Source organism: Trachemys scripta, chromosome 19, assembly GCF_013100865.1.
Source record: "Trachemys scripta elegans isolate TJP31775 chromosome 19, CAS_Tse_1.0, whole genome shotgun sequence".
Taxonomy (NCBI): Eukaryota; Metazoa; Chordata; order Testudines; family Emydidae; genus Trachemys; species Trachemys scripta.
The window spans coordinates 12,252,712-12,276,648 of NC_048316.1; the positions used below are offsets into that span (position 1 = coordinate 12,252,712).

General features: G+C 53.5%; 2 protein-coding genes across 5 annotated transcripts; one reads left to right on the forward strand and one right to left on the reverse strand.

The window, feature by feature from the left end:
* Positions 1–2,954: 2,954 nt before the first annotated feature.
* FBXO2 (F-box protein 2) lies at positions 2,955–10,684 on the reverse strand. 2 transcript variants are annotated; one of them, XR_004643562.1, is made up of 7 exons: positions 10,605–10,684; positions 8,386–8,661; positions 6,715–6,841; positions 6,527–6,622; positions 5,944–6,079; positions 4,513–5,489; positions 2,955–4,463 (listed from the first exon to the last, which is right to left on the reverse strand). XR_004643562.1 is itself a non-coding variant. In XM_034753647.1 (6 exons), exons 2-6 carry the CDS (start codon positions 8,633–8,635, stop codon positions 5,355–5,357), a joined length of 744 nt encoding a protein of 247 aa, XP_034609538.1. In that variant the 5' UTR covers positions 8,636–8,661; positions 10,605–10,684; the 3' UTR covers positions 2,955–5,354. The 2 variants fall into 2 exon arrangements, 1 of the variants encoding a protein (XP_034609538.1); XM_034753647.1 differs by having other exon boundaries at positions 2,955–5,489.
* Positions 10,685–13,477: 2,793 nt separating this feature from the next.
* LOC117867987 (F-box only protein 6-like) lies at positions 13,478–23,120 on the forward strand. Of its 3 annotated transcripts, none has more exons than XM_034753526.1 (6): positions 13,478–13,574; positions 15,449–15,735; positions 16,565–16,691; positions 17,396–17,491; positions 18,053–18,188; positions 21,521–23,120. In XM_034753526.1, the coding sequence occupies exons 2-6, from the start codon at positions 15,477–15,479 to the stop codon at positions 21,665–21,667; spliced, it is 765 nt and encodes a 254-aa protein (XP_034609417.1). In that variant the 5' UTR covers positions 13,478–13,574; positions 15,449–15,476; the 3' UTR covers positions 21,668–23,120. The 3 variants fall into 3 exon arrangements, with proteins under 3 accessions (XP_034609417.1, XP_034609418.1, XP_034609415.1); XM_034753527.1 differs by having other exon boundaries at positions 13,484–13,574; positions 15,411–15,735; XM_034753524.1 differs by lacking the exon at positions 13,478–13,574 and having other exon boundaries at positions 15,342–15,735.
* Positions 23,121–23,937: the final 817 nt, after the last annotated feature.

The window sequence follows — 23,937 nt, forward strand, 5'->3', positions numbered from 1 at the left end:
CACTGGACTGGGACTCAGGACACCTGGGTTCCATTTCCAGCTGGGCCACTGACCTCCAGGGTGACCTTGGGGAAGTCGCCTCTGTGCCTCAGTTTCCTCTTCTGTAAAATGGGCTTTGTAACGTGCTTTGAGAGCTGCTGATGGAAAGTGCTATTGTAAGCTCTTCGGGGGCAGGGCCTGTCTTTGTATAACACTTAGCACCGTGGGGCCTTGGCCCATGACTGGGACAGCTAGGCACTATGGTAATTAATACAAGGAATAGGTGGTGCTGCTATTTACAGAAAGGGACAGGAAACCCTTTGGTCACTGAAGCTGTCCATGACTCAGCACTTCAGTGGCACAGTGGTGTTTAAGGGTGAAGGCCCCTCTGCTTCTCTGTCATGGGTACATTAACTTGCAGTGGGGCCCACGGTGGTCTGTTAGCCCAAGGAATGACACGGAAGCCTGTTACATGGGGCAGCCCAAGGATCCAGGCATGCTCAGTTGGCCTAGTAGATGTGAGTTGTGAACTGGGGGACACTTGGATCTCTGAAGAGAGGGGTGGAGGGGGTCCTTGGGGAAGATTTCATTGTTGGCTGCAGGAGCCAGGTGTGGGGGGCCGGCTGCAAAGCAGTGGTGCTGGAACACTTTTTAGAGTGGGGGTGCTGCGCCCGCCCCCCCCACCCCCGCTGCACCTTAGAGCTGGGGCCAGGAGCAGGGCCATGGCTCTGGGAGGGGGGGATGCAGACAAGGATAAGGGGCGGGGCCAAGGCTGGGGCCACAGCTGGGGGCAGGGGCAGAGCCCAGGGCATGGGGCTGGCAGCCGGGACCCCGCATGCAGGGCCAGGAGCAGAGCCCCCCAGGTGCAGGGCCAGCAGCCAGAGCCCTGCATAGAACCTGGGGGTGCAGCAGCACCCCCTGCACCCCTGGTTCCTGCACTTGTGCTGCAAAGGGGGGCAGATGCATAGCATTTAGAACAGACACAAAGGGCAGGATTTTCAAAAGTGCCTAAGGCCATGTTGGCGCCCCCAGCGGCACTGCTCTGGTGAAGAGTGGACGCTCCTATATCGACAGGTGGGTTTTTTCTGCTGACGCAATTAACCACCTCGCTGAGAGACGGGAGCTGGGTCTCTGGGAGATTTCTTCCATCGGCCTCACTGCGGCTATGCCGGGGCTCAGGTTGGCGTCACTACCTCGCACAGGGCGTGAAATTGTTCACACTCCTGACCGTTGTAGCTAGGTTGATCTTTTCAGGCCTAAGGGAGTCAGGCACCCAACTTCCATTGCCTTTCCATGGGAGTTAGGTGCCTAACTGGTGGTGGTGCTTTCATACCCCCAGCCCAGCAGCCTGGCCCTGGCAGACTGACGGCTGAGTTGCAGTCCTACCCACCAAACCCGGATGTGTGGCGTGAGCGGCTCGAAAGACACCGGGGACAGCAGGTCATGATGGTGTTGTTGGGCACCGCGCTGGCAAAGCAGCTGCGGGGGCGTGTCCTGCAAGGGGCCCAGCCGTTGCTTACAGGCGTTGGGGCTAGCTCAGAAAATCCACATCATGGACCTGTTGTGGTACCACAGAGCCATCTGCTGGGCACAGGAGATGCCAGCCAGCAGCCGTTATGGAAGGTGGGCCCCCTTCAGCTGATCCTTCTCCCTGGGCCTTGGTCTGAGCTCTTACACCAGCTGTAAATCAGGAGTGGCCCTGTCTTCGGTGGAGTGACACAGAGGTCAAGCTAGTGAGAGGGGGAAATCCAGCCCCCTGTTTAAAGGCGGCAGGCGGCTCTGGAGTGCAGGCATAAAGAATAGGCAGGACCCCACTGGGACCAGGTACTGCCAGGGTAACCCCCACCCTCAGATACAGGCCCAGGGCAGGCCTGGTGGCGGCACAAGAATCCCACCCGAGTACGTTCAGCGTGTGCTCTGGGTCAGGGGTGTTTCCGGGCACACCCTCTGGAGTCGCCCCCAGCCAGGCTCTCGAACACAGAGCTGCTCCTCCTTTGCCCAAGGATCCCGTTTACTCTGTTGTTCCCCACACGGCCAGGCTGAGCCACTGGGCCTCCCTCAACCTCCCCGAGGGCTCCTGCTGGCCCATCCACAGGGACTCCGCAGGACTTCCCTTCTGTAGACCTGCACCATCAGCCGGTGGAGCGATGGGGACACCCAGTGCCTGAGGAGGTGAAGCTCAGGCCTGCACATGTTACGTGGGGTGGGTGCCACAGCTGTGGCTGGTTGCACGGATCCCTCTGCTGCCTGTCTCAATTCCCCAGGGATAATCCAGGCTCTTGTCTCTTCCCAGGCCGAAGGCAGCTGACACTTAGCTGGGTATTAACGAGCACCATGCGGAGCCCGTGTGTGCAGTAGGGATGGGTCCTGAGACCTACCCAGCAAGCAGGGAGTTAACTCCAGGCTTCAGTCCCCCAACTGGGGCAGCGTTGTGAAGCAAGGGAGGGGACTCGAGGGCCAGCCGGGGGCTCCAGGAAAGCCTGGGTTCCTGGGAGGCAGCAGCGAGAGGTCTCGGACTCTGAGCAGGCACAGCCTCATCTCCCATTCGGCAGGGCCGGCTCACAGCCTGTGTCTCTTGGAGCGTAGAGCCCCAAGTGAGGGAAGGGGACACGTGCTGGGTGAAAAGCTCTTGCTGGCGCCGGACCGGCTCCTGTGCTCTCCCAGCTCCCCAGGGATGCCTGCAAGGGGTCCCCAGATTTACTTCCGCCTCTTTGTACGTTTGATTGGTGGTGGGGCTGCCGCACTTGGTCTGCAGAGCAGGGGCAATGGGCCCTTTCGCCCACGCATAGCCTGCTCCTTAAGGGGACAGGTATAGCTGGGATGTTGGCCCTCCCCGTGGGGGATCCAGCCGTGAGGAAGGAATCCTGGCCACACACCCTTTGGCTGAAGGCAGCTGGCATAGCCCTGCCCACCCATGTATGGCAGGAGGAAAGCGAGCTGAGCCTGGAGAGACAGACAGACCTTCCAGGTGGGGCTTGTACACACAGTGCTTTTATTTGTGGTCTTCGGTCAGAGAGACCCTCCGGCTTGGACAGTGGCTTAGAATTCAAGAGGGGCCCATGTGTCCACGTGCAGCGACTCGCAGAGAGCCCGACACACGCGGTGGTGGCTCAGAAATGCTTGCCCAGGGCTTTGTTTGTAATGCAAGAGGGGCCGGGACTCAAGCAATTGTTTTACTTCCATAACTGACGCAGCAAGGCCGGAAGTGCCGGGGCTCTGAGCTGCGCCGGCACCTCTGGGCTCTGAGCTGCCAAGGCCAGAGGTCACAAATTAAGCACTGCTCTTGTCTTTTGCAAAAGAAACACGAGCATGTTGCATTGGGTAATGGCACAATTTGGTGCTAAGGGGTTAAATTGGGTGCACTGCCCAGCAGAGGCAAAGAGGACACTCACATAGTCACTCACTCTCTCTCTCTCCACAGCCACCCAGTCAGCCTGCTTAAGGGAAGGGGTTGCCTAGGATCTTTCACTAGGGTTGGTTGCCGGGCGGTGTGTGTGTGTGGGGGAGGGGGGTGTTAGTCTTGGCTCAGCTAACTTTAGGACTTTCTTTTCAGTGTTGTGGGCATAGCCCTAAGCCGCGCCAAGGGGCATTAAGGAGGAATATGCACGTAAGTGTTTCTGGCATATAGGCATGTGCATTCGAGGTGGATCTGTGGTTTGCAGAGGCCCCATGTAAACAGTCAGGGATCATCCTTGGGCAGGTGATGCTTAGCAGCAGCTTCTCTAGGCTCCAAAAGCCTGACTAGCACGGGGCTAGCTGCAGGCCCTGGGCACAGCTCAGAGGCTGCAGTGGGTTCTTAGGCTCCGTAGCATGTGGCTTCCTGCATTGCCCAGCCTTCCCTTCCGCCTGTTATCTCTAGCATGTGATGTAAGAGCCTGGGCTACATCCCACAGATACAATCCCCAGGAGCTTCAAGCCCAAGAAACGCCGGAGGCGTCAGAGTGGAGAGTCCGGGAGAACTCCCCCAGAGGAGGAGAGTGAGGGCACTTGGGAAGGAGGCACCGGGGCTAGCATGAAAAGCGGAGCAAGCAGAGTGGGGAGATGAGGAGGATGGAGGGGAGCAGGAGGAGATGGAGGTGGGGCAGAGGCTGATTTGCAGAGGATATGAACCTGTTCCAGCCCTCCCCACCCAGGAGCCTTGGGTCTGTAGCTCAAACGGTAGCTCTGGAGGTCCCTGGTGTGTCAGCCGAGAAGCGGCTCTCGTGCACGCCCTTCCCTGGTACGTGGGGTACAGCACGCCGGGGAGGTTCAGAGAGAGGGCCAAGGTTCCCAAGGGATGAGGCAGAAGATGCTCTTTAGAAGAGGGTTTCTCTAAGAACCGCCCCCTTTCCTGCCTACAAAAAGCCAAAGCCTGAGGTCAGGATTTAGCCCAGTCTAGAAGTCCATTGGGGCAGCTGGATCTGGTTCCGTTCACTCTCTTTCTCTCTCCCATCTGGACTATTTCCAGCTGATCTGCGTGGGCCCAGGTCCTGGTCTCTCTCCACCTTCATCTTCACGTTCCCTACCTGGGCCCAGCCTCTGGTCTCTCTCCACCTTCATCTTCACGTTCCCTTCCTGGGCCCAGCCTAAGGCGAAAGGCACCCTCCTCTCCCTGCTGCTTTGCATGATTCTTAATAATAAAGAAACCAGTCACCTAGCACAGCAAACTTTGACGAGCTCTGTCCCCCAGGAAGTAGGCAACTGTTGTTATAGATGGGGAGAGAAGCTAAGTGACTTGCCCCAGGCCACAGAGGGGCTCAGTGGCAGAACTGGGACTTGGGGCTTCCAGGTCCTGTGTTGAGACCATAGGACCATGCCGCTCTCTTGAAGCATCTAAAAGATGAAGCCTGAATCCCTCTCAAAGTGGACTGTATCTGATGCTGGTAAGCGGCACTGTGAGAGCCACTGTTCAATGCGCCTGCTGGGGAGGGAGGTTTAGGGTCTGAGGTGACGTCAGCCAAAAGGAGAGGGAAGGTCCTAGAATTATTTATAGCCAGCTCGCTCCTTCCCCCTACTCCAGCCTTGGCACCATTCCAAAGCGACGCTGTGGCTGGCTGAAAGGGCATTGGGCGAGTGGGGCAGAGGAGAGCACGGAGATTTTTAAAAGCTTTCTAAGGGTTGGTGCATTAATGGACCCCAAAGCAGCTACTCCCAGTCTCTGCGTAACCCAATGAGTAAAGATGGGCAGCTGCATGCAGTGTCTCTCTCTCTCTCTCACACACACACACACACACACTCTCTCTCTCTCTCTCTCTCTCGTGATATACTCTCAGCCTGGAGCTCCCGCCTCGTCTCTGGAAGCAGCACCACGCAGAAACTATCCAAAGCCTATGGAGGACCCAAGGGATCAGCTGCGATGAATGGGACCCGGTCTGGCTTGAGGGGCCATGGCTCAGCTACGGCTCCACCGTCACGCTGCTGTTGGTCATGCGGACCCCGTACCATCCCTTCCAGAAGAGCGTGTCCTGGCCGCCGTGTTCAAAGCGCACAAAGCGAGCCCCGGGGCCGTAGTCGGAGAAGGTGTGGGAGAGCTGAAGGGGCAGAGAGAGAAAGAGAGACAATGGCTTCTGGGAAGTCACAAGCCACCTCTGAATCTCCCCTCCGGGGAGCGAGGCCCTGCGGGGATGGGGTCACCAGCCGCTGGCGGGAGATGGGCTATCTGATGGTCTTCGGGCTCCACTGCTACGCTGAAGCCATCAGCGGCTTTCTCCTTCCATGCCACTTCCCTCTCCCCACCCACTCACGTGGCTGGGTTGGCAGGTTACTGAGCCACATGGAACCCAGCCTCATGGTCCCAGCTGCAGAAGAGGAGAGACAGGATCCCGGGGTAAAGACCCGCCCACCCAGCCTTCACCCCATCCTGCTCCTTTGGCAGCTGAGCTCACCAAGGGAAGCCCCTTCCTATCAGGCTTTGCCTGCGGCCCCAAAGCATGCACTGCCCTGTCCCGTCACCCTGACTCTGCCCAGCCACTCGCCGTGACTCACCTCGGTCCAGTCGGCGTCGTTGTCCTGCGGAATGGCGATGGTGTCGCTCTGGTACTCCGCCAGGATGTCCTCGTGCTCCGACAGCAGCTTCACGTGCAGCTGGTAGAGGCAGCCGGCGTCGCTGCGACCCGCGTACCTGCAAAGAGACCCAGGCTGCCAGCCTCGCCCCTCGCGGCCGCTCAGCAAACAGGCCCGGTGCTGAGAGCAGTGCGGCTGGGCCCGGGCTGGGCACCGTCCTACACCAAGCCATGTCCAGAAAGCAAAGCCCCAACCACCTGGATTACAGTGAGCTTGTTCCAGTCTCCCACCGCCACTAGCTGGGCTGGAGCACTAGTGCAGACCCAGGGCTGGTGTTCTCACCAGTGTGTCTCCAAGAGGCATGGAGCAGTGCCTCTGCTACCATTGCTGGACCCATGCCCATGTAAGCAATGGTGGGAAATGGGGGTCAAAGAAGCCCATTGTAGACACAACTCCAGCCTCTCCTCATCTCCCTCTCTCTGCTTCCCTTGGTCTTTCCCCTCTCTCCCTGCCAGTACAGCACAGTTCACCCCCCCCCCCCCCCCCCCCACACACACACACTTACCAGTCCTTTACCACAATTTTAGGCTGGGTTGTGTCCAGCAGCTCCTCCCAGTAACCCTCAGCCCTGAGGTCGATGACCTGAGACTTGCGGCACCACCTGGAAGACGAGAAGTTACCGGGTGAGCACGGCTCTGTTTCCTCACATGCCAGCGTAGGGTAGAACCCAGCCAGAGAAGAGGGCAGCCTTACTCGTAGGAGGTGACGAAGTATTTGTGGACTCCATCGCTGGGAAATTCTTTTCCAAAGTCTCCCGGCAGGTCCTCAATTTTCCAGCCGTCACCTCCGTTCTCCACTTCCCCCCAGTGGTCTAAATCCTCTGCAGAAAGCAGAACAAGAGAGAGACTCTGGGTTATAGTCACGTGGCTTCAAGCCTCTTTCACCTTCCTACGTGGGGATTTCTTTGATAGATCCAGGCAGGGAGTTCGATTTGAGTTGTGCTTTACTTCGCAAGCGAGCCATTGACTATCTGCAGTGCAAGGGACTGTTTGGTAGGACTATCGTAATCTGGCCTTCAATTCTCAGCACCTACGCTCTGATCATTGTCTTAGCAGCCTCCCTTCACTAGAGAGCCCTGCCCAGCATTTCAGACTGGTCTAGGTACATATTGCAACAGTTTAAATAAAGGTGTGATGTTAAATTGCTCTGACTTTGTGTGTGGACCAGGCCTTAGAGAGCTGCTTTCGGGGTCAAATTTAGACCAAAAATGTCAGATTGGTAAAAACAAGCTTTTACAACCCCCCCGATTGATTGCAATGGTTCCGTGATCATTTAAACAAGTCCACTGAAAACTATTTTTATTGTATTTCAACATTCCCAGGGCTGCCACACTGGGCTAGTGCAGGAGAGGACTGATCCGTTTCCTTCTCCAAGCTGAAATCAAATGCACAGAGCTAGCACTTGGCATCAGTGGGGACAAGCTCATTCAATTTTTTAACTCTTTCATAAGACAGGTAAAGGTTTTCTTTGTAAAGTTGGAGCCAGTATTCCTTGCTTAGCCTTGTTTTCAACCCTCCTCTAAGGTGGTCAGAACAGACCAAAAGATCCTCCACCCCCACCCACCACCCACCACCCTTCCTTTTGGCTTGAGCATTTTCAGAATTATGTTGGAAAGTTGGAAGCAAATCGGCTCAACTGTTGGTGAGTGATACAGCCAGAAGCAGCGTGATCCAGTGGTCTGTAGGCAGAGCCAGAACCAGGGGTTCTTGAGCTCTAAACTCTGCCACAAACTCACTACATAGCCTTGGGTACATCATTTAAAAGCAGATTTTCAAACAAGCACTGCCCATGTGCTCCTTCGAAAATTCCCCTTGTTTTTTTATTTTGTTGTGAGACCCCCAAGAGTAGCCAAACCCTCTGCAGAATCCTGGCCCAACGGAGACCCTTTGAAACCAACCCTGGAAGTGAATTGCCACTGAATCCGTAGCGGAGCCAAAAGGTACCGAAATCTCAGGCCCTGCAGTCCTGTGCCTTGACCAGCACACAGTCCTTCCTCCCCTTTGGAAGCTGGAGCTGAAGCCCCCAAGTTGTAGGGGAGGGTGACGTACAGTGCAGTAAAGCACCACAGATGGGGGCGATGTTGTTATGCTCACTGGCCACTAACCACGGTGGACCTGAGCACGTGCCCCCTCCTGGAAATCCCCAGCAGGTGCTTGTATAAAGAGGCTCCAATGCCTGGCCACCACCCCTGTTAATGGAACCCCCAGGCCAGCTGCTGTTGATTTAGTCTCACACACAGTGAGACGGGTGCTGCATCTCTCCCCAACCCAGGGCCTCTTAAAGTGCTTGGAGATGCACACTGCTCAGTAACCAGCCCGGTTCTCCCCCCGCCGGGCGAAGGTGTTACAAAGTTCAGTCACTCGCCTTCGCCGCAGGGGTTCTTGATTAAATTCCTCTTCCTCTTCCTCAGGAAGTAGAACGTTTGCCAGTTCTCGGCCTCCTCTTCAGGCTCTGCCCCGGTGAAGCCCTCCTGCTGGCACTTCAGGATCCAGAGAGCTGCTCCATCCACAAGGTTCTTCCACTGGCAGCAGACCAGGCGGCACACCAGCACCAGCTCCACTGCGGGGATGGAGGCCAGGATCTGAATCAGGATGGCTTCAGGGAGGGATTCCATCCTCCGGCCAGGCTGGGCGGAGCTTTCTGAGAACAAGGGGAGAGGATTTACACGCCTTGAGCAGGTAATTGGTCCATCGGGGCTGGTATCCCACCTCTGGTAGTAGCCAATGACTGCAGCCTGAGAGGAAGGGAAAAAAGACAACCCAGCCCATGTTGCACCAGGCTGTTGGGCACCAGTGTTCGAGGCGGAATTAATTCCTCCTGACCCCTGAGCACCTTAGACCCTGAAACATGAGAGTAGGTCATTCCTATATTAAGTTATAACAGAACTGCAAGAACTTTCTTATTGAAGCCTCTGACTTCCAGCGGCAGTGAAGTAACAGACAATTCAAATGCAACAGCCCAAGGGTGAAGCTTGTGAGTGCTTGAGGTTGGTGCTGTCACTAGCCAGCCTGTGCCTCTGCAGTGCAATCCTTCCAGAAATGTGCTTATGCAGGAACCTGGCTGTTAGTAGCAAGAGCTGCAAGACACCTGGCCTTGCTATTGGATTCACTGCCAGAGAAAAAGCTGCAGGCATCAGGGTGTTGGGTTTCCCTTCATAAGATGACTAATGTCTTGGTGTATGCCATGTAATGGTGCCCAGACACCATGGTGATCGGCGCCCTGTAAATCCTTGACAATGCGTCAGATTTAGTTGGGTGTGTTTGAAATTTGCAAGCCCTTCGTATCACAGAGTGGCCCCTTTGCTCTCAGGTGACAGGTCAGGACAGAATGATGCACTTTGTGTAATGACAAATATCTCAGTCCAGTCCCCTCTGACTCCTCCCTCCAAGGCCTAGGAATCCTGGCAACAGGGTCAGAAGTGTCCCTTAGCACTCGCCCTACGTGAGTGTGTGGACTCAGAAACCTTCTGTGTCATTGAGCCATGCCTACCCCCACCGGCCCAGCCTTTGGAGCCAACTGCGACGGAGTAACCGGAGATGAGAGTGCAGCTTGCAAACCGCATGTCATTAATATGGGATGCACCATGACGGTGCTTTTATCCCCTCTGACTCCTGCTGTTGAGAAGCTGCTGAGACTGCACCAAGATGCAGTCTGGAGGGGACCTGACCAGACTCGCCAGGAGCCAATCATAGCTTTCTTCTAGCACTAGGCTCTATTCGGGCCATCTTCTGTGTGCTGCCGGGAGCGAATGGAACCAAGTGGGCAAACCTGACATGCCATTTGCAGAAACCTTGGCAGCATTAATACAGCCAGGCCAACAGCACTAAGTGCTGTGTCACTTGAGCAAGGCAGGGCAGGATGTAGAGGTCATTGCTGTTGGGATTCTGAACCCAAAAGCTCTGAGCTCCAGGTGTCTCCCATCTGTCCTGCACTGGCATCAGATGGCAAAATCCCACGGCTCTGAGGGGTGGTATTAGCATCCTCCCCCACAACCAAGTTACAAGCTCAGCGTTTAAGATGAAGGAAATTCCTGACGGGCAGAACAGGCCAGACTCCGATCACGCAGGCTGCAGTCCCTGCTGACTTCATGGTCTGCAGCAGCTTCGCTGCACCCTCCCTGACAAGCTCACCGCGTCTCCGGACTAGCCAGACTCATCGGTTCTCCTTCAATTTCACCGCCTTGCCCCAGTCTCGGCCGCCAGCCCTGCTTTCATGTCCTCCCCTGTCCCCTTCCGAAGAGTCTCTCCTTAACTTAACCTGAGTCCACAATGAACTGAACAACTTCCGATTCCAGCTCTTTCCCTATTTGGGGGCACACCCTGGTCTCCTCTGCCAGGTGCCCTGCGCTTCCCAAACCTTTCCTGTGCCCTGTTCCCCTGTCTGCACAAGCCTTAAAGGTGCACTCCCTGCCTTGCAAAGAGAGCAGGGAGCGCTGCAGGGTTAAAGCACCTGTCCTAACAATGCCCGTAACACACCAAGGATGCTGCAGCACAAGCCAAGGCTGCCGTGCAAAAGGCCTGCCTCCCTAGCCGCATCCCAGCCTGGCAGTGAGAGAGGAACAGGAGATGCTGAGAAGCTCCTACCTCACTTGCTGCTCCTGAGACAGCGGCACCGTTCTGGATTGGTCTGTCGCAGGCAAGTAACTAATGCTGGCAGGGCTCTGCTAGAGCATAGAGCAGGCAGAATGGGTTCCCCTCTTAAAGGGACAGTGCATCATTGGCTGCAATCCAGGATGCGCTTGTGTATTGGCTCGCGTGATATTGCTGATCTGGCTGGAGAGTTACCTGGGGGGGGTGTGCATGAGTCTGGGACTCCTGATTTCTAATTCAGGCTTTGTGTGAGCTTGGGCAAGTCACTTGCTCCTCTCTGCCTCCTGACCAGTCAAAGTGGGGGGGACGGGGTGTTGACACTTACCTCCCAGGGTGTTGGGAGGATGAACGTGCCCTTTGCCACCCTGTATTCCCCCGGCATTAGGAACTTTTGCCTGTTTCATGCAAGATCCCAGGGCAAGGGGAGACCAAACTGCACGTTAATGTGAGGGATCGAATAGGGCCTGCTGTGCTGTACCCCGTCTCTATCCCTGACGCTCTGCTCTCCACCTCCGGATGGCGCTGCAGCACCAGAGGTGCTTGCCCACTTTGAGCACTAGCTGAGGGGCACCCAGTGGCTGTGAGATGCAGGTTCTCATGTATCACACTGGTGACGGTGGTATAAACAGCTAGCTAGATCAAAGGAGGATCCCGGAGGGGCTGGCTCCCCAGGGGCAAAGAGAAATCCCAGCTGGGGTGTAGGCTGATGCCACCTTCCATACCCAGCTACTAGGGAATGGGAGAGGCTAAGACCCGACAGCTCATCCTCCCAAACTATAATGTTTTGTGTTAACAATGAACTGCGTGAGTAAATTCAATCTCTAAGTGCAATTGACATTCCCTTCTCGAGTCTGCCTCCTGCCTTACTGTCATCTTCTACCTCAGTTCTGGGGCTCTCCTCATCCCCTTGGGAGAGCTGCATTACCATGACTCTACTCCTGTTCCTCCTCCTCCTCCCACTGTCTCACGCCCATCTCTCCTCCCCAGCTGCAGGCAGGCAGCTGCATTTTCAAAAGCGGCCTCTAACTTGTGGGCACCTCCACTTTTTGGATGCCCAACTTGAGACACCTTGGGCCCAATTTTCAGAAAGGTCAAGTGCCTGCAACCCTCGTGAGCATAGAATTACTAGTGTGCGTAAGAGCTTGAAGGAGCCAAGCCTGAACTAGTTTTGTGGTCCAAGTACAGTGAAGTGCCAAAAGGGAATTAGGCCACATAATTATTGTAGTTCTGTATGCAGGGCTCGGGAATGTGCTAGGTGCTTTGCAGAGTAAAGCCAGCGACAAGGGACAAGAACAGGAGTACTTGTGGCACCTTAGAGACTACCACATTTATTTGAGCATAAGCTTTCGTGGACTACAGCCCACTTCTTCGGATGCATAGAATGGAATGTATATACACACATAGAGAGAACATGAAAAGGTGGGAGTTGTCCTACCAACTCTAAGAGGCTAATTAAGAGAAAAAACTTTAATTATCCACAGGGACACAGGAAGGACAAAGTTTACAGTAAGTGCATCATGTGGCTATTCCGTTTTGTTAGCTGTAAAGATTTGCTCTTATGGACTTAGCATTTTGACTGGTTTTGGTATCGATGGTGAAAAGTAAACTAGGTTTGTAAAATGATTTCACTCCAAATCATCCAAGTGCGATTAGCAACTGGAGGGGGTGGGGAGGGAGAGGTGTTTGTTTATAACGTGATTATTATTTTTTTCCCCTAGACATCCTCTTAACCTTATTTCTCTAAATCATGTTTCTCGTTATTTAGTTGTATGAATGCCCACTCTCTGCTAGGTGCTTTCCAAACACTTCTGCTCCAAGGAGCTCTCAGTCCAGGACAGAGGGTTGGGCAAGAACCCACTAATTATTTGCGTGCATAATTCACAAAAAAGGTTCCCTCTTTCTGAAGATTTTTTTTTCTCTTTTTTTAATAATGAAACTTTTTCCTTTTCTTCAATTTGGTTTATTCTTCTGCCTCTTGTAACTTTAATTCCTCCCTGTTTAAGTACATTTTCCCTTAAGATGAAGCAGATTCCTATAACAGCATAGTCAGATACAAGCGATAACAGAAGCTGCTGGTAACAAGAAGGGTGCACCCCCTGGCTGTCCACCCAGCTCGGGCCACGTCTACACTAGCAGTGATTTGCACCATGGTACAGTGATACTGGCAAAGCACTTGTAGTGCGGCTACAGTTTATACCTGCAACGCTCCACTTCTGTCTGCACAGCCGCCTCGGTCACCTCCCACCGCTCTTCCACTGTCCTGCAGGCACCCTAACCTGTACCAGCAAAAGTTAGTCAGTATACCTGGATCTACACCAGAGGCTTTTGATGGCAGACAGGCCTGATGCTGGTCACACCTCGTGGCATCCCTGTCCGACCTAGCCAGGTTGCCAGGAGTTCCTAGCGTAGCTGCGGCCTGGGTGCTCCCAGGGCCGGCTCTAACTTTTTTGCTGCCCCAAGCAGCAAAAAAAAGCACCGCCCCGCCGAGCGCCGCGCTGCCGGAACCCCCCAGCGCCGCGCCCCGTGCCGCCCCCCCGCCGAGTGCCGCGCCGCACCCTGCCACCCCAAGATTGGCCGCCCCTTACCAGGTGCTGCCCCAAGCATGTGCTTGGTTGCCTGGTTCCTGGAGCCGGCCCTGGGTGCTCCTATCCTGTGCTTGTCCCTGTAGTACCCAGCACCTGTCTCCTTTTCTCGCTCTTCAGCTTTATTATTTACTGGGGCTGTGGTAGCGCCCAGGAACCCCAGGCGTGGCCCTCGACCCCGGGGCGCTAGGCGCTGTACAAAGACCAGCCCCTGCCCACGAGAGGTAACTGTGAGTACAAACGAGAGAGCGGAGGTGGCTGCAGACTTGACAGCCAGGGGGAGCTCCGGGCTCGGCACAGCAGCGGTTTTACTTTCCTTTTCCTCTCTACGGCCGCCCTCGCCAGCTGTCCCCGGCTCCAGGCTGCCGGGCTCCGGAGTGCGGTGAGCTGGCGGGGGCAGGAGGAAAGCGGGGCTCCGGGCTGGGGAACGGGGCGACCGGGGTGTCGGGGGGGGGGGGGGGGGGGGGGGTGAGTGAGGTCTGGGCCCCGGGGAGGGGTCGGGTCGCACTTCCTGGCCCTGCCCCGGGGAAGGAGACGCAGGCGGCGGCGGGCCGAGCTGGTAGCCCGGGCTCGGCGGCCTGGATCTCGGCTGCAAGCGGCCGGGTTCCTCCGCCTGGCAGCTGGGCAGGAGCTGGGGGCCCCGCTGCGGCCCGTGTGTGGGGCTGGGGGCCGGGATCCCTTGCGGGGCTGAGTCGGGCTCCTTGGGCGGGGGCTTTGCATGGCAGAAGGGGGCCCATTGGGGTTGGCACGTCTCGGGTACATCCGGGGTGCAGCTGGCAGCGTCTGCTGGGCCCCCTGACACATTTCCCAGGACCGCCCTGGGAAAACCTTTGGCCAGGTGGCAACTAGTGTTAGCAGCTTGGAAATGCAAAAACAAACAAACAAAACAGATCTCCCCCCTCTCCACCCCTCCCCAAGGCAAGCCTGCCACAGCCCCAACCACAAGGCAACTTCGCACCCCAACCCTTGAACCGCTCCCTAGAGTATCTGGAGAGAGATCCCATATAGATAACATTGCATGGCTCCGTGTGACTCAGACCCGCTTGCGTGTTGGTGGGCAGACAGCTGCTGTCTTTTCAGCTGTTATCACTTACTGCTGCGTTCCCACTCCTGCCGGTATATCTTCAGTTGGACGCAGAAACTTTTAACATTGGCTGTCTCAGTGAGTTGTGAGAATAATGCAAATCTTTAGACCCACATAAAAAAAACCACAATGGCAGATTAAATTATTTTTCTGGCAACTGGCAAGTCCATTTAAAAAAAAAAAAAAGGCCAGGCTGGTCAAATACCCACTAGGTGGTAACCTCAGTGGCCATTGTAGGGCCCACGCATGTGTAGATGGGGTGCAGGATCACCTGTCTGGGCTGGGAAGATAAGCAGGATTTGTGGCATGGGAAAGGGCAAAGTGAATCTGTTTGACTGGAGGACGTGGGTGACTAGCATTGCATATTGACTGACGCCCACACATGGGTGGGGCTAGCATGCCCCACGCGTAGGCAGAGGCAGCCCAGCTCAGGACCCATTTGCACAAGGTTTCTCCTACACAGCTGCAAATCCCACAGGGAGATCTCGGGATCAGCTGGGCCCTGTCAATCTGCAGTTGACCAACACAAATTGGAAACGTGTTTGAATGGAGTTTAGCTTTCGCTTTAGCTAGGGTGACCAGATGTCCTGATTGTATAGGGACTGTCCCAATATTTGGGTCTTTGTCTTACATAGGCGCCTTTTACCCCCCCACCCCCGTCCCAATTTTTCACACTTGCTGTCTGGTCACCCTAGCTTTAGCACATGGTTCAAAGTCCTGTGTAGAGGGAGCCTAAGGGCCAGATTTTCAGAAATATGTAGGCGCCTAAAGACGTAGATAGATGCCTAGGGGGATTTTCAGAATCGCCTACGCAGGTTAGGTGCTTGACTCCCATAGAGACTCACGCATCCAACTAAGCCCCATCTGCATTTGATACCCCTAAACATCTGGCCTTAAGAGCTTCGCATAAATGGGACCACAATTCACCCTCGGTGAGAGACATTGGTGGCTGTCGGGTCCCATTTTTGCCAGTATAGCCACAGCCTCAGTGCAGCACTCTGGGATGTCTGCCTAGTGCAGTGCTTTGACTTCCAGGTCCTAACTCCCTTTCCTTCTCTTTCCATTCCCTCCCCTCCCACCATGATTCAATGGGAGACCTGCTCTGCTTGTTGTGTTCCCACCCTTTCTGGGCAGAACGTGCCTGGTGACTCTCTCCCCGGCCTGCATTACAGGCTGCTGGAGCCCTGGGCCCACAGAAAGATGGCGAACATCGGTGACCTGCCCGAAGATGTCCTGGTGGAACTCTTTTCCCTGGTCCCCGCCCGGGAGCTGATCTGTAACTGCCGGCTTGTCTGTGTCCTGTGGCGGGATGTGGTCAACTTAGCCACGGTGTGGAAACGCAAGTGCCAGCGGGAGGGCTTTTATCATGAGAAGTGGGACAAGACTATCAAGGACTGGAAGATCTTCTATGTCCTCTGCAGCCTGAAGAAAAACTTACTCAAAAATCCTTGTGCTGAAGGTTTGTTCCTTTTTATCGGACAGTGGCGGTGGGCGGGGAGTTCCCCAGCAGCTAGGAGGATGGTCAGTTCGTAGCCTTGCCCAAGGTCTAATCTTTCGGGCCTCGCCTACGCTGTGGATTTGCCCTGGCTACAGCCATCTGTGTTTGGCTACTGATTGAGCTGTGCTGGTGCAACCATTAGTGTAGGCTGGTAAAACTGCACCTAGGGGTGGAACCAGAACAAATCTCCAGCGTAGGCAGGCTTCAGCAACATGAAAGTGTGTAGCCAGTTTAAATGACATGGTGATAAAATCACCGGCTGCTGCAGCCTGATCCACCCTTGGCCCCTCCACTTCCCGCCCCCCAGCCTGCGGTGGCCCCAGTGCAGCTGAGCAGTGGGGAATTGTTACCTAGGTCGCTCTAGGGTAGGCGAGGGGGTTTGGGCCGGCTCGCGGCCTCCTGTGGAAGTGTGCAGCGGGAGCCTTTCGTACAAGGCTGATGTAAAGTGGCGGCAGCACATCAGTTTGCTGGGGTGCCTGGTCTTTGCTGCATGCTGCTGTTACGGATAGGGCTGGCTGACCGCCAGGCTCACCCAGGGAAGAAATGGGTAGCGTAGATTAGGCCCGAGGAGACTCTGCAATAGGGAAACTAGATACACCTTGAAATCACTAGGAAAGGATTCCCAGGCTGCTGTAATATCCCTAGGACAAAGCTGCCACCTCCCACCCCGCAACTCGCTTTTTAAAGTGAAAACTTCAGGTTCTCAGACCCTTCTGCTCTCCCTTTTGGGGATTAACCCTCCGTCTGCTGGTTGGGTGGCCTCACTGTCCCCTTTGTGATCCCTCCATAGAGAGCTTTCAGTCCTGGAATCTGGATCCAAACGAGGGAGATGAATGGAAAGTCGAGGATCTGCCTGGGACACACGGGAGAGACTTTCCCAGCTCACACGTGCGCAAATACTTTGTCACCTCTTATGGGTAAGAATCAGATCTCGTGCTCTGAAGCTGGGCCTGGAGGGAAGAGGGCAGTTTGAGAACACACGGAACTCCATGCAGGCAGGTGGAGCTGGGTCCAGGAATAGAAAGAGGAAGAAGTAACTAGTTACCTTGTGGAGATACAGAGGGAGCGTCCTATGTGCCCTCTTATGAGGCATACTGCCACCCAGGCAACAGCTCAAGGGCACCCAATGATACAAAACCAGTAGAGCTTTTTAGCGGAGACGGGAAGCTCCTCACAGCTCGGATTTTTGTTTCTCTTCTGATATAAGCATTGGCCAAACAGCTTGTGTAAAGGTTTGGTAAATGGGATATAACCTAGACAGCAGCTTTCTTCGCAGTCCTTTGCCAGTAAAACTGAACGGAGTTTGTTCCAAACCTGTGGGATAATCAGATTCAAGCTCTGAGTGTGTGTCTGGTTCCTGCGACCCACGATGAAAACAGTTGAGTAGGGGTCAAAGGTGAGGATTACTGCTGTTGAGTGCGCAGGATGTCTGCTGCTGTATCCTTGACACCATGTGCTCTCTGGGCTAGCAGCATGTCCCGCACAGTACTGGGGGTGTTACTAATCTGGGGTGAGCCCTGGGCTTTAACTAAAGGGAACCACTAAACTCCAGTGGAGAGACGAGGAAATAGGCACATACAAGTTGCATGTGATGCTAAAAACTTACATGATCTGTTCCCAGGCAGTGTCTAAAGTCTCAGCTCATTGACCTAAAGAAAGAGGGTTACTGGGACCAGCTGATGGATGAAATACGGCCTGATATTGTAGTCAAGGACTGGTGAGTGTGCGCATTAAAAACTAGACTCTCGGCATATGCTAGGGCAACTCTGGATTTCAGCTGGGACTACATCAGTGGAGTTCTTTGACTCTACCTCTGGGGACTGTAATGATTTAATAAAGAACAAGTCAGACTTGGGTTCTGTTCCTGAGTCTGGACGGGATCGTGATCTAGTGTTGAAAGTCACAGAGCCAGGACTCCAGAATTCTGTCACTGGCTCACATGACGCAGTTTCCCCGCCAAGGCATGATGATACTCCCCATCTGTACAGCTCTTTGAGGTACTCTGAAGAAGAATGCTAGGTAACAGTAATACCACCTTCGGGTTACTACAGAACTGGAGATGCCATTACAGATAAGGGGTGCAAACTGGCTTTCCCATCCCACGGGCAGGCTTCAGCTTCGCTCCAGTTCCATTTCCGAGCCCCTGTATAAAATGACTAACCCCTGCCATGCCAAGAGCAGGGATGGCTTGTCTCTGGCAACAGGCATCCCCAGAACGGTGACTGTCCCGGCAGGTGTGTGCATCTTCCCAGTGCCTGACCTCTCACTGTCTCTCCAGGTATGCTGCCAGGTTTGACTGTGGGTGCCGTTATGAACTCTGTGTGAAGCTGCTCTCTGCAGACTACATCGTCCTTAACGAGTTCTGTCCGGAACCAGTGGTCATAGAGCAATGGAGTGATGCAAAGTGGAGAGAGGTGAGGAATCCAGAGACTAGCTGTGTGGGCAGCAGCTTTAGATCAGTGCTGTGGTTTTAACACATGACTCTAATCTGAACAATGGCTGGATAACAATGGGTCCTCCTTCCCCAGCACATCTGCTCTCTCTGAGCCTCCAGCGCTAAAGTTATTCCTTAGTGGCTCTGCAGAAGCAACACAGCTGTGAGCGAGTGAGCTAGGTTCAGTGGGGGTCGCAGATGCTCAGCACGTCCCACATCTGTTTCAACATGGAGGGTTGAAATAAATGCAAAGCGAATAGAGAACATGACCAGTCAGGTCCCTTGTGCTTTGTCTGGACATTCTTTTGACTGAGACTGGAGCAAAGTTACTTCGGAAACCTGAACCAACTTTATCATGAGGTTTCAAGGGACTTGTCTAAACAAGAAAGTTGCACCAGTATAATTTTGAATTGGCTCTTAAACCATTATAGTTAAACTGGTGCAAGACACTGTGTAGACACGATTTTGGTTTGTTTCAAACCTGTTCCTAATCTAATTAAACCAAACAGATAAGCCACTCTTAAACCAGAGGAAGAGCACACCACTGTAACCCAGCACCTCAAGTTATACTGGAACGATTGGCTTGTGTAGATAAACCCCAAATTTAAGGGACACTGGCCTTGTCTGCTCTGTGTATTAGCCCTGACTTTGCAACTTTCCTTGTGTATAGGAGGGTTTGCTCTTGAGCATGTGGGCTGGCTGCTGGCCACAACTGATTGAAATCAGGGGAGTTCCCAGTGTAGACAATGCCATTGTCAGAGGAATCATTTTTATTTTACGTTTTAAACAAATGTCCTGCCTGTTGCTAACCCCACTATTAAAACCTGAGCACTTTAAAAATTGAATGTGCCTATTCCTGTTCTAGTTTGTTTATTTTTCAGCATGGCGAAGGTGACGCTAGACCGGCGTAGTTTCACTTCAGTCCCCTGCTTTAGCAAAACTTTTTGTTTGCTTGGTTTGCAAGGCTTACAGGAGAAAACTTAAAATCCAAATATTTTCAAATAAACCTGCCACTCCAGGAATTTAGCTTAACAATAATCACACTGTAAACATATTTCTATGTCTGGCCCGAATCACCCATCAAATATGAACTGAAAAGCTTTGAAAATTGATCTGTATTCCCCTCTCGGTAACATCATTGGTTTTCTACACGGTGCAAGCTGAGAATCAAGTTTAGTTTCACTTTCAGGCTTAGTTCTTCCTGTTTGGGTTGCTCGTGCTGCTGGGAACTGTTGGCTAACAACTAGCTATTGCACTGGCATTTCCAAATCCTCCCTGGCCAGCTGGCTATCAGTTTTTGGTCAAAGCAATTTGTTATTTGTATAGAAAAGCCAAGCTGAGTCAAATGCCAGTAGTTCCTTTTGCAGCTGAGTTCCCTGCACGCACCCTTTGTTTTAAGGCCTGTGATGTTCCTCTTTCCTGAAAGTATTTTCAAGTGCCTGCTGTGGGCCTCAACGTTATTTAATATGGGAGAGGCGGCCGCCAGAGGCGTCATTGCTAAGCAGCAGCTGGCCCTGAGTGAGAGGGAAAGCGGATCTGTCAGAAAAAGAAGGGAAGTTTGATTGGTGACTGGAAAAGGATTCAGAAATTGGGTGTGTGCTTTTTTTTTTTGAATATCAGGGTTGAAAGGGACCTCAGGAGGTCATCTAGTCCAACCCCCTGCTCAGAGCAGGATCAATCCCCAAACAGATTTTTGCCCCAGATCCTTAAATGGCCCCCTCAAGGATTGAGCTCATAACCCTGGGTTTAGTAGGCCAGCGCTCAAACCACTGAGCTATCCCTCCCCCCACTTTAGCTTTGTATGACTTAGCTAAAGTGCGGAAGGGGGTGTGTGTGGAGGGATGTTTCTCTGCTTGCTTTTTTTAACTTCAGACATAGCAGGAAGATTGATTTTCCCGGCAGAATAGAGGATAGCTCTTAGAGGCGGCATTTTGTGGGTGCTCACTTTATTTCAATGTTTTCTCAATGCGGCGGGGGGAGGGAGGATAAACCTTCTAAACGTGAAGCCAGTGTAACTGGTGCAGTGACGTTCGCCTCAGGCCTTGTCTACCCTAGAGTGGTTTATCAGCAAAGGTGAGCTTAAAGGGGGGCAGGCTTCCAGTCACCGCAGCGTTCAACACGTGGAGCAGAGCGGTCGCTGCCGCCGAGACCGTGGCATCATGGGCCTGTTGCTGGAGGACTCTTGGCACCAGTATAGCTAATACAGCATCCACACTGTCCAGGTGGAGGGGCTCATGTCACTCAAACTGGTGTAATTTCACTGGCAGGAGTGCAGGTTTGTGCGGCAGGACTCAAATTTGAGTGTAGATGTGTGCAGGGCTGTGCCGACAGAAGCCGAGTTTTGCTAGTAAATCATTATCATTACTTGTTGCAACAGTGCCTCAGAGCCTGAGTCAAGGACCAGGACCTTTGCATTAGGTGTGATGCAAACTCAGAACAAGAGGACGGGCCTTGCCCCACAGAGCAGCCAATCTACTACAAGACAGAGAACAGAGGGGCAGCACAGGGAAACAATGAGATGGTATTGGCCAGCATGATAGGTAGTGGTTTGTGCACACCATAAGCCTAAACCTAGTAGCATAGACCAGGCCTCGGTGATTTAATGGAAGATGCATCAAAATCCATGCAACTGGTTTGAAAACATCAAGTGATGATTCTTCCCCTGCAGTAGCATGAGTGGATGCTCAAGGTCCTGATTTAGCAAGGTGCTTACATCCTTTCCAGTGCTGTGGGTAGGATAACACAGTGGTTAAACCCCCCAGGCCCATCTGCACCACGTAGCCACTGCCACGGTGAACTGAATGTGGGAGGACTTGAGGTCTCTAGTATCCGACTATAGATATCAAGGAGGCTTCCAGGCTAGACGGGGCCTGGATTTTTAATGTGGAACTTTAGTTTAACCTTTTCTGGCCTTCCGTATAGAGCAACGCTTGCCTTTCTCTCTTCCCCTCTTCCAGCTCAGAGAGGATGTCCATGAGCTAACTTCTTCACAAGGCCAGAGCTCTTACTTTACCATAGGGGATGCCTACACTGTTTAAAACACAAACAAAACACCACCCTGTAGCAGCACCTCTCAAAGCCTGGGTCAACTGACCCAGGCTCGTGCTACGGGGCTAAAAATAGCCCGTTTGGGCTGGAGCCCGGGCTCTGAGACCCACCCTCTGGCCAGGCCGGGCTGACCTGCCTCTGAGACTGGCTGCCTCGGCTTAGTGTTGAGATTTTTGCGGTACAGACATGCTCACAGTCACAGGACTGGGGCTGAGTTCATCAGGCAAAATGAAAGATTTTTTTTCTCCTTTTCTTACCTCTCAGATCTCTTACACCTTCCGCAACTACAAGGCTGGAGTTCGTCACATCTTGTTCAAACACGGAGGACAGGACACGCAGTACTGGGCAGGATGGTATGGGTGCAGAGTGACGAACAGCAGCATCACCATTGAGCCAGGGAGGTCACCATAGAGAGGCCACGAGGCAGACTCCGGCTCGGGGCCCTGGAATCAAAAGGCCGCTCGTAGCACTTGGTGATCTGCTTGAGCTCTGCCAGGTCAGACGTGGGCTGGTGTCAGCTTTTGGTTTTGCTGTCCCCAGCCTCTCCGTGATTGTATTTTCATATCCTGGCTGGAGTCTGAAGAGCAAGTGCTCCTGGGTAACACCAAGCCTCCTACAAGCTCTGCCCTCTGAAATGACTTGTCTTCCCTGGGACTCCATATTAACCTCATGCATCTCGCACCAGGGACATCAGCCAGGCCAAGCAGCCGAGTGTCTTTCTCACAGCAGGGAGTGTGCTCCGGGGCTACTGCCAACTAGGGAATCGGCCTCTTCTGAAAGGCATGGCTAACTCAGCACCCTGTCCCTCATCTCCTCCCCTGTTCACCCTAATTGAGCTTGGATTGAAAAACAAGCTCTTGGCAGACGAGGCCAGTTAACTGAGTGGCGGGACAGCTGCGGGGCTTGGGTGGAAGTCTCCCCAGCAGTTACACCCCTAGAAGCAGACAGGAAGGAAGAGGGGGAGCCTGGAGGAAGGCAGAACTGGCTACTGCTACTACTGTACCCTGAGCCAGAAGCAAAGGGGGATGCTGCCGGCTCACTGTAAACATAAAATACAATAAACCAGGGTGGCGATGAAGGAGACCCAGAGCGGTTATGGTCTGTGGTTAAGGCCTGAAGGGACCATGTGGGGACAGGGACCTTTGTTGTTTTCCCTACTTGAGTGTCAGGATTTTCAAGTCTTTTTATTGGAGCACTTTGCTTTGAAACATGAGCTCTCTCTCCCTTCTCACATAGGAGTTAGGGTTGTTTTGAATCTTTCAGGGGCTTTGCTTCCAACGGTTCATTGGGCACGGGAGTTAGAGATGTAAACCACTTCTAAGTAGTCTGAATTACATTGCTTTCTTGGCATCACTCATCAAACAGCTGGGTTCTCCAGGCAGCCACAGAAATAAGGTGAGACTGGAAAATAAGGTGAGACTCCAACGTGTAGTGTGTAAAGCAACAACAACAAAAAAACTGCCAGGCCTCTTTTGTACGCTGAAAACAAAAACAACCCCCTGGACCTAAGCCCTCTTTCCCCTGTATGTCACGTTGCCATGTTTCCTACATCTTGGAAAGAAACTAGACGCTGATTTCAGCCTTGGGTGGTCCTGACAGCTGCAGATTGACTAAGTAAAATGAAGCTGGGACCAGGTTCTAGCTCCAGAGAATCCTCTCCCTGTACACTAGTCCTGGGCATTAGTGCTTTCGTGTGTGGATAGAGGGAAGGTGCAGGGTGATCCTAGGACCAAGGAAAGGGAGTTGGGGGGTGGGGTGGGGAAGAGGGGTTATTTTTCTCTTCATAAACTGTCTGCCTTACCCCTGAAGTGCTTATGCTACTGGCTGGCCCATAGGAATGAATAAAGTGATATGTATATTCCTAGTCAATTTCTTTCCTTTGTCTAATAGAGTTCTGCTCTCTGACACTGGGTGTAGGGCAGCGGGTGATGCCATGCTGGCCATCTCACTGATTTGTCATCAAGGGTGTTTGTGCCAGCCTTGCCAACACTGTCTAGAAGCCAATAGGCAAACGATGCTCTTCCCTTTTCTACCCTCACCAGTACTACAAGATTCTACTACTTTGAGGTCTTCTGCAACCCTGTTTTTTCTAAAGGGTGTTGTATCGACTTCAGTGAAACCCCCCACCCCACTCTACCACTGCTCCCAGGAAAGTCAAGGGGAGTTTTGCCATAAATTTCAATGGTAATAGAGTGGAACAACTTCAAGTGCTTTTTGCAAAACCCCTCCCTCAAACAAACTCCAGCTCTGGCCTCAGCTTGCAGCGTAACAGCACTGCACATCAAAGAGTGCCCTGACTGAGGGGGGGCGGGGCCTGAGCAGGAGATGGGTCTATGCTGCATGGACAATGCACCTGCCTATTGTTTCCCCCACAGGATGGCGTGGAGACCCTTCATTGAGAGGCAAGAGACTGGTGTTGTATTACCTTTGCCATGGGAGCCTCCTCTCCTTGAGAGAAGTGTGAGTGGTGGCAGCACATCTGTGATGTAGACAGGGGGTGGCAGAGGGAGGCCCAGCACCTTGTGTGTACAGCCCTAGTTTCCTGGGGATCCAGGGGATCGGAGGGCTGGATCCCTCTCCCCCTGGAGATGTAAGTGTACAGGGGGAGACTGGGACTCCAAAGGAATCCAGGGGACGTTCTCCACCCCTCCTAGATCTTGCCCATGGAAACATGGGGCCAT

What these genes read in the sequence shown, in the direction of transcription:
- LOC117867987 (XM_034753524.1), top strand. Translation starts at nt 15,357, where the DNA reads ATGATTCAATGGGAGACCTGCTCTGCTTGTTGTGTTCCCACCCTTTCT. An exon ending in CAAAAATCCTTGTGCTGAAG is followed by an intron (nt 15,736 to 16,564) that starts GTTTGTTCCTTT and finishes ATCCCTCCATAG; the next exon opens with AGAGCTTTCAGTCCTGGAAT. An exon ending in TACTTTGTCACCTCTTATGG is followed by an intron (nt 16,692 to 17,395) that starts GTAAGAATCAGA and finishes ATCTGTTCCCAG; the next exon opens with GCAGTGTCTAAAGTCTCAGC.
- FBXO2 (XM_034753647.1), bottom strand. Translation starts at nt 8,635, where the DNA reads ATGGAATCCCTCCCTGAAGCCATCCTGATTCAGATCCTGGCCTCCATC. An exon ending in CAAGAACCCCTGCGGCGAAG is followed by an intron (nt 6,842 to 8,385) that starts GCGAGTGACTGA and finishes TGCTTTCTGCAG; the next exon opens with AGGATTTAGACCACTGGGGG. An exon ending in TACTTCGTCACCTCCTACGA is followed by an intron (nt 6,623 to 6,714) that starts GTAAGGCTGCCC and finishes CTCGTCTTCCAG; the next exon opens with GTGGTGCCGCAAGTCTCAGG.